This window comes from Capsaspora owczarzaki (genome assembly GCF_000151315.2).
Source record: "Capsaspora owczarzaki ATCC 30864 unplaced genomic scaffold supercont2.7, whole genome shotgun sequence".
NCBI classification, from domain to species: domain Eukaryota; class Filasterea; order Ministeriida; family Capsasporidae; genus Capsaspora; species Capsaspora owczarzaki.
Window position 1 is genome coordinate 320,316 of NW_011887298.1, and position 8,049 is coordinate 328,364.

General features: G+C 53.8%; 3 protein-coding genes across 3 annotated transcripts; 2 read left to right on the top strand and 1 right to left on the bottom strand.

Moving 5' to 3' along the window:
• The first annotated feature begins 113 nt into the window (after positions 1 to 113).
• CAOG_04606 (acyl-CoA Thioesterase) lies at positions 114 to 2,549 on the top strand. The gene is made up of 6 exons (XM_004347303.2): positions 114 to 147; positions 296 to 505; positions 635 to 1,405; positions 1,505 to 1,695; positions 1,812 to 2,030; positions 2,149 to 2,549. The coding sequence occupies exons 1-6, from the start codon at positions 126 to 128 to the stop codon at positions 2,371 to 2,373; spliced, it is 1,638 nt and encodes a 545-aa protein (XP_004347353.2). The 5' UTR covers positions 114 to 125; the 3' UTR covers positions 2,374 to 2,549.
• A 771-nt stretch (positions 2,550 to 3,320) lies between these two features.
• Positions 3,321 to 5,730, bottom strand: CAOG_04607 (proteasome 26S subunit). The gene is made up of 4 exons (XM_004347304.2): positions 5,482 to 5,730; positions 4,076 to 5,163; positions 3,828 to 3,957; positions 3,321 to 3,724 (listed from the first exon to the last, which is right to left on the bottom strand). The coding sequence occupies exons 1-4, from the start codon at positions 5,698 to 5,700 to the stop codon at positions 3,452 to 3,454; spliced, it is 1,710 nt and encodes a 569-aa protein (XP_004347354.2). The 5' UTR covers positions 5,701 to 5,730; the 3' UTR covers positions 3,321 to 3,451.
• A 316-nt stretch (positions 5,731 to 6,046) lies between these two features.
• CAOG_08798 (hypothetical protein) lies at positions 6,047 to 7,060 on the top strand (the record flags this gene model as incomplete). The annotated part of the gene is made up of 1 exon (XM_011272136.1): positions 6,047 to 7,060. The coding sequence occupies one exon, from the start codon at positions 6,047 to 6,049 to the stop codon at positions 7,058 to 7,060; it is 1,014 nt and encodes a 337-aa protein (XP_011270438.1).
• Positions 7,061 to 8,049: the final 989 nt, after the last annotated feature.

Here is an 8,049-nt window from a genome sequence, read left to right on the forward strand (position 1 = left end):
TTTTCGATTTGACTTTGGGGGGGGGGGGAATTGTTGTTGTTGTTGTTGTTGTTTTTCCCTTTCGCATTCCAAACCTGGCATATTAATGCAATGCAATGCAGTCCCAACTTTAACCTTTGTCGGTCATGTTCCATCGCGGTGCGTCAGGTGTGTTGAAGATTCAAGATTGAGATGGAAGCAAACACAAAGCCTTGTCTCCGCGGTTCATGCGCGGTTCATGTGTTTTGTCTCGATTCTCAATCTGTCTGTACTCATCGCCGTGTTGCACTTTGTAATGTGTGTCGCTTGACTGCAGCGATGCGCGCGCTGTCGCCTGGACTGGCTTTCCTCCGCTCGCCGTTGGCGCTTCGAGTCGCTGGCCTCTCGTCCACTCCCGCGACCTCGTCATCATCGTCGTCATCGTCGTCGTCATCATCGACGTCGTCAGCGTCGTCATCATCGAATCTGGATTGCGCGACTGTGGCGTCGTCAAGTGCTGCAGACGCTTCCCATCACGCATTCAAAGGTTGGCCAATGCAATAGGCAATGCGCCTCGCAACCAACCCGAAAAGAAAAAAAATCAGGCAGACGTGAGGCTGGATACAGTTGTTTGGCGACTTATTGTCTCTTATTGTTGTTGGATTGCTTTGGATAGGGAGCTCGCTGGTCAAGATTCCGCACGTCCACAACCGGTCGAACACGCACCGGTCGCGATCGGTGGTCACCCAGCTGCTGTGGATGGAGCGCCTGGCCAAGGAAAAGCAAGATTTGTTGCGCCCGGCGATCGCATCGGGTGACGCTGCAAGCATCATCAACCAGGGTGCGCTCACCAAGCGCATGCGTGATTCGTACTCTGAAATCCATCTGCCGTTTGGCAGTCTGGAGTCCCTCCGCGACGACTACACCAACGTCTATGGCACCATTCGCTTTGGCAAGCTGCTGGAAGACATTGATGCGTTTGCCGCCAACGTTGCGTACAAGCACTGCGATGACAGCAACCCACTGACCCCGCCACTGACAATCGTCACTGCGTCGGTCGATCGTATCGACATTCTCAATCCTCTCACAATGCGCGATCTTGCGCTCATGGGCTTTGTCTCGTGGGTGGGAACTTCGTCGATGGAGGTCTCCATCTGGCTCGTCGACGCTCATGAACTGCACGCTGCGCGTGCCGAAAAGCTGCAGGCGCAAGGCAAGCCGGCTCTGTTCGTTACGTCGCCTGTGACAGCCGATGGCGAGTTGGGCATCCTGGACATTGGATCACCCGAACTCTACCTCACACCCAGCGAAGTGCCCTGTCGAAACATTCTCCTCACGGCGTCAGTCACAATGGTCGCACGTGATCCCGTCACCCAGAAGGCCACCAACGTCAACCGCTTGGAACCCGAGTCGCCTGAAGAGCGTGTTATTTTTGCCATGGGTGCAGGTAATGAACGACGAGCTCATTGCAGCATGGCTTTGAATCACGAGCTCTCTCATTGTACACCTCCTGTTATTGACTGCCGTTGTCGTGTTGTTGTGATAGCAAACAAACTCCGGCGCAAGGAACGCGCGGCTCGCTCGCTTTCAAAGATGCCTCCCACGGCGGAGGAGAGTGCGCTCGTTCACGATCTGTTTCTCAAACGCGCTGCAGTTCAACAGCGTCATCTCGATGCCGCCAACTTTGTCATGATGCGCGACACCATCATGAGCTCGACCACTGTTTGCCAGCCTCAGGTTTGAGAATAGCCATTGAAGCTCTTTTTTTTTTTTTCCTTTTTTTTGTTTTGTTTATCGTTTGTATAGCCTTGCTCACACCTATGAACCCTCTGTCTTGCTGGAACACTTTGCAGGACCGCAACATTCACCATCGCATCTTTGGCGGATGGCTGATGCGCAACGCGTATGAACTGGCCTGGGCGGCAAGCCACTTTTATGCTCGTGCCCCGCCGGTATTTGTGGCTCTCGATGACATTTCCTTCCAGAAGCCCGTTGAGATTGGCTCCATCTTGTCCTACACTTCCCAAGTGACATTTGCGCGCGGGTTCCCCCACAAGTCGTTCCATGTCTCGGTACGATTGTCGGTGGATGGCGACAAGGGCTTTTTGAGGTGGTGCGGTGCTGCTTTCTTTGGTTCCTCAATTCCCCCTCTCCTGCTTTTGTTGCTTCGATCTTTCTCATTGATTACAGGTTCGTGCCGACATCATTGATCCAGTCACCGGTCGCCAGGAAACAACGAACGTTTTCCATTTTGTGTTTGTGTGCGAAAAGCCAATCAAGCCGCTGCTTCCAGAGACTTACGAAGAATCGATGAAATATCTCGAGTCGATGCGTCGCTACATTGACGGCAAACTGTTGACCAAGCGTGAAGCTGAGGCTCGAGAAGAGCAGAGAAGGCTCTCTGCCAAGCTTTGACCGATTCCAAAGTTTTTGTCACTTGAAGCTCATGTGTAGATGGTGTATCTGCTGTTGTGCATCCATTCAGCCGGGATTTGGCTACTGTCGACCAACTGCGCAAAATGAAGGACGACGGCGGTGTCGTCGTTGCTTTCGTGGTTTTGATTGGCAGACTCGTGTTCAAATTGTTCATTGTTGATACCTCAAAAGACCCGAAAACAGCTATATTGGAAGATCAGTCGATCATAGAGTGTCGCGTTAGAAACTCCTATCAGGCCCATTTTACTAGTTTTCTTGATTTTGGTTTCAACCTGCACTGGTATTTCCCTTTCAATGAACAAACAATTTGAATACGAGTCTGCCAATCAAAAAGCTGCAAGCATTGAGCGGTTTGTGGTCAGCAGTGCGCACAGCGATCTCCGTGATGAGCTTTATGGCGGACACCAACCACGATATCAGGCCGCTCCTAGACGGCGTGTTTGGTGTGCAAGACACTATTGGTAGGCACGACCAGCTCAAGTCAGCTGTGCCCGCGATTGTTGATGCGACAGAGTGATTGATTGCTGAATGTCGGTTGACAGAGGATTTGCAACATACGAAAGCAGTGCCTCAAGCAAATATATCTGTATACAGCGATTTTTGTTTTAAACAAAAGCGCGATGTCAATTTGAGAAGTTCTGAAAGTCCATCAAACAAACTGAAACAAAGCAATTGGATCTACTGCTGCTTTTTTCTGAGCTCACAAGCTCATCATGGAGCGCATCCCTCAGGGCTTCTGCGGCATCACCTCCAACCAGTATGAGCTGAGCACCTCCGCGCGGAGCAGAAAGCAGACGACGACCGCTCAGCTCAGGGGGCGCAAGCGAGGTCAACCAAGCTCTTCTTCGCATTGGAGCGAGACAACCGGAAGCCCAAGCCATCGACCGGCTCGTATACAACGGCCAAGAGGCGACAGAACCAGCGTGAAGAGAGCACGATTGTAGTTCATTGTTGGTCTTTCACAAAATCGCCTTCTCAAAGGGCAACACAACGAAACAAAATCAACACCAAGCATCTACAGAGATCCCACAGCAGAGAGAACTCGAGCCGTATCATTTTAGTCTTCCTCGGCAGCCATCTCTTCAGCAAATTCCTTCTCTTGCTGTTCTCGGTCACGTCGCTCCTCGGCCGTCTCGAGCGCCTTTCGGTGGGCATTTGGCGGGAAACGGAGCGCCTTGACGCATTCGTTGTGAATGTTCAGGCAGAATCCGATGCGTTGGTTGAATGCCTCGAGTGGCTCACTTGTGTTATAGACGTCCAGGAGTTCGCTCGACTGCATGACGCCGTTCGTGCGGTCAATGCTCGCTTCAATCACACCGTCGCGAATCGCCTGCGGGAGAGAGAGAGAGCAAGCAAGAGGTCATATGTTAGAATTTTCAACTCAATAGCAGCTCAGTGTATATATATATAGAGAGAGAAAGCCCAAAACAAACCTTGGCCACAATGAACTCGGCGTCCAGAGCGCTCGGCAATTGCAATTTTTCTGCGATATCGGCCGTGGAAATGCGCGAGTAGGACAGGTTGATCATGCGAACACCAGTCTTAATGACGCTGTGGCGAAGACTGTCAAGTCGAACAACAACCCCCCAAAAATACCAAAATCACGAGCAAACGAGGTCAACACAATTTCGAGAATCGAGCAATCGTCCAGCCCTTCAGCGCAACAACACAGCCTACACACCGAAGAATCAACATGTAATTGCCGTCAGCCTTAAACTTGTCGGCATGCGTGTCGACGACGGAGCCGAATTCGGTGAGGTTGCCATCTCGCACGGCCTTGGAGAGCAGCAGGTATGGCTCCAGAGAGCGTCGCAGAATGGGTTGGCGGAAGAGCGCGCGCTCTGGAATCTCGCCGAGCAAGAGCTGCACAATGACGGCCAGCTTGTTGACTGTTTGCAAAAAGCCGGGGGCGGACGTCTGAGGTGCCTTGCGCAGAGCCTGCTGGAGGTGCTGGAAAGCCTCGCTGTACTCGAGCTGCGTTGCGCGGATTCGGCCAAGGTAATAAAAGTAACGCGCCCACTCGTTGTTGGAGGCATGGTCGGGGAAGGTCGACTTGACAATCAGCTTGTCGGCCTGCTCGTACAAGCCGTGCTCAAGGTAGTTGCGCACAAGCAAGTTGATGAGCGTTGCCTGACCCTCGTCGTCGCGGTGGAGTGTAGCCGTGCGCAATGCGGCGTGCAGCATAGGGCGGACGTCCGTCTCGTTGCCCGAGAGATCATGTGCGCGCATAAAGTAAAAGTACGCCTTGGCCTCGATCTGGTCGAGCGAGCGACGGCTGTGCTGCTGCAGCTTGGCGAGCAAGGCGGCAGCGAGCTCGCGGGCAGGGCCGTAGACCTTCGAGTCGAGCAAAAAGATGACGACGAGCAGCTGCAAGTATGCGTCGACCTCCGGATTGACGGACGCCGGCGGACCAGCGGGCTTCTTTGCCTTGGTCGCAGGCGCTGTGGTCGTGGTCGTGGCCGACGTAGTGGTGGTGCTGGTGCTTGCCGGAGCGGCGGCAGTGGTGTCCATTGGCGTCGCGGTCGACGAAGCAGCAGTAGCAGCAACAGCAGCAGCAGCGCTCTCTTCGGCAGCCACCGTCACCGCGCCAGAGTCGAGATCCATGGGCTCTGCATCGCCGGGCACCAACGCAAGCGCCTCCAGCAGCAGCGCCTTGGTCTCCGATGCAGTCGGAAGGAAGTGGTTGAGCGCCGTCACCAAAATCTTCTTGTTCAGAGTGTGCCTCAGTCGCGAGATTGCGCGCAGCACCCGCGTTGCGTAGCGCGTTTCCTGATTCGGTCGAGCGAATGGCAGAACGCACGGCAACGCACACACACACACACACACACACAACGTTAGTCACAAACAAAACAACAAAACCCCAACTCAAAAAAAAAAAAAAAAAAAAAAAAAAAAGCCAGAGATCGCGAAACGCAGCATTTTTTTTTTTGTTTTTTTTTTTTTTTTTTGGAGCAGCGTTTTCGAGTTTGGAGCACAGTTTGACAGACAAGAACGATGTGGCTCTGGCAACTTTGAAACGCAAGTAGGAGGAAGAAGAAGAAGAAGAGAGAGGGACGAAGAGGAGGGGCGAATGAGGACGAAACTTGCCTTGGCAGTAACGCCGCGGTCGAGAAGGGCAATCTGGTAGCGAATGTCAGCGACGGCAGCCTGCTCGGGGGTCGCAGCTGGTGCTGATGTTGGTGCTGATGATGACGATGATGACGACGAGGCGTTGTTGGTGCCGTCGGAGCCAGAGCCAGAGCCCGAGCCCGCTGGGGTTGCAATCGCGTTCGCTGCGTCGTCCTTCTTCTCTGCTGCAGGCGGCATAAGAACTGTGTGACGAAAAAAAAAAAGAGGAATGGGGTGAGAGATCTGAGATTCGCTCAGAGCATGAAAATGATTGGATGCTGGACAACTACAGGCCGATACAGAACAAAACAAACGAAGTCCTGTTATGGATTGATGTGTATCTGTATTTGGAGTGTGTTCACTCGTCGCTTTGTATAAGTGAAGTCTCTTGTTTCCCTATCATCACTCTCATCATCAACCCATTACTCGTATCTTCGTGGAAGGATCTCTGATCATAACACTGCGACGAGTCTCGAGGGTCGAGTAATTGATGTCTAAGGTGACGACTAGAGTAGGAACCAGGAAATTGAATCAGAATCAAGCAATGCCCAATAACGAGCAGGGCGTCGATACGACGGCGCCCACTGCGGGCACGTCGAGCGCAACAAGCGCACCAGCTGAACCAATGAGCGCGCAAGAGATGATGCGAATGATGACTCAAGCGATGGTTTCCTCAATGCAGGAGGTCGTCAAGGAGGCGATGCGCAAGGGAACCGCTGAGATCGCTGTATCAAGCCATGCGGCCTCCACCACCACGGCAAGCCCCACCACCAGCACTGAACTGTGGAGACATGGCATGCAGGTGACACCCTTCGATGGGACGCTGTTGGATCTGGAACGTTTTGTCACGGACATCCGACGCAAGCTTGAGTCAGTGACGGCACCCGAGAAGGACAAGGTCGACTTTGTGCTTGGTCATCTGGGTGTCGCAGCGAGGCGTTACTGTAGCCATGTCAAGTTCGAGACTGCGGAAGCTCTGCTGGAGTACATTATGAATGTGTATGGCGTCAAGAACAGCAAGAATAACGCACTCAGGGAAATCATCCAAGCGGTGGCGGATCCAAAGATTTCTGCGAGGCACTTCAAGAAGGTCATGCTGTTGAATGTGCCCAAAGCGGAACTTACGGATGATTTGGTGAGGCGCTTCATTGTGCTGCAAGCGGAAGACAAAGGCGTGCGCGATGTGGCGAAGGAGCTGTGCAAGGACACCACCGAGATGACGTGGATTGATGCATTGAACGAGTTGGTCGAAAGCATGCCGAGCAAGGTACGAGCGGAGACCAGCACCAGTAGTCAAGCTCCCAGGCACGTCCAAAAGCCGAATCGAGACAAGAACGGTCATCACGCAGGCAAGAGCAAGGACAAGGACGTCAAGAGCTGCAAGCACTGTGGCAGGACGAACCACAAGTCGGAGGCATGCTATTCCAAAGGCGGCACTGCGGCTGCGGCTGCGGGCAGTTCCGAGGAGGAGTCTGATGACTCGGACGATGCTCCTGCTCCCAAGAAGGCTCCCAAGAAGGCTCCCAAGAATGGCCAGGACGGCCAGGGAAAAGCCTGAGGGTAGACACGAATTTGCATCCTTCGCGTGTACTACTCAATAAAATTCTTTCAAAGAAGAATGCAGTGCAATCTACGGTGTGCATAGGCCGCAAGTTTAGCAAGACCACACCGACCCGAGCGCTTTTCGACTCGGGGTCGACGCGCACGCTGGCAGCCAGTGCCTCGGTTGAGGCGTGGGGCTTGGAGCCGCATGTGCTGGAGCGGCCGATGACGGTACGCATGGTCGATACGACGACGCGCGACATTACGCACGCGGCCTGGGCCAAGCTGACGATCGGCAAGTGGCGTGGCAAGGTGCTGGTCTACATCCTGCCGCAATGCATCATGCCCCTGATCATAGGCATGGATGTGTTGCAGCGGATTACGGACAGCGGCCCGATTCGTGTCAAAGCTCAAGAGGCGGAGAGCGCAGCGTTGCTCGTTGGGGAAAAGGCATCGCCACAGCAGCCGTTCGATCCGAAGGCCATTCCGGAAGCGTTTCGGGAGTTCGCAGCCTTGTTTGATCCAGCGGCAGCGGACAAATACCCTCCCAAACGCGGTCCGCTGGACGTGAAGCTGCGGTTCGCGAGCGGTGACGTCGAGACGCCATATCGGCGCACCAAGTACAACGAGGAGGAGCGAGCGGCACTCGATGAGATCATTGACAATGGTCTTCGCACGGGTAAAATAGTGCCGGCGCCTGGAGCAACGAACCCATCGTCGGTGCTGTTTGTGAAAGAAGAACCGGAGAAGAAAATCATCAACCGGGTGGTATTCGATCTCCGGGGCCCCAACGCGAAGATTCTGTCTGAGGTCCACGATCTGCCAACAGTTGAGGATATCATGGAATCGATGGCGGGCATGACGATCTTTTGCAAGCTCGACGTTTCTAAAGCCTTTAACTGTATTCGGCTTGCAGACGAGGACTCCATTAACGCGACGGCGTTCAGGACGCACCGTGGCGTGTTCAAGTGGACGGTGCTACCCTTCGGCATCAAAGTCGGAAGC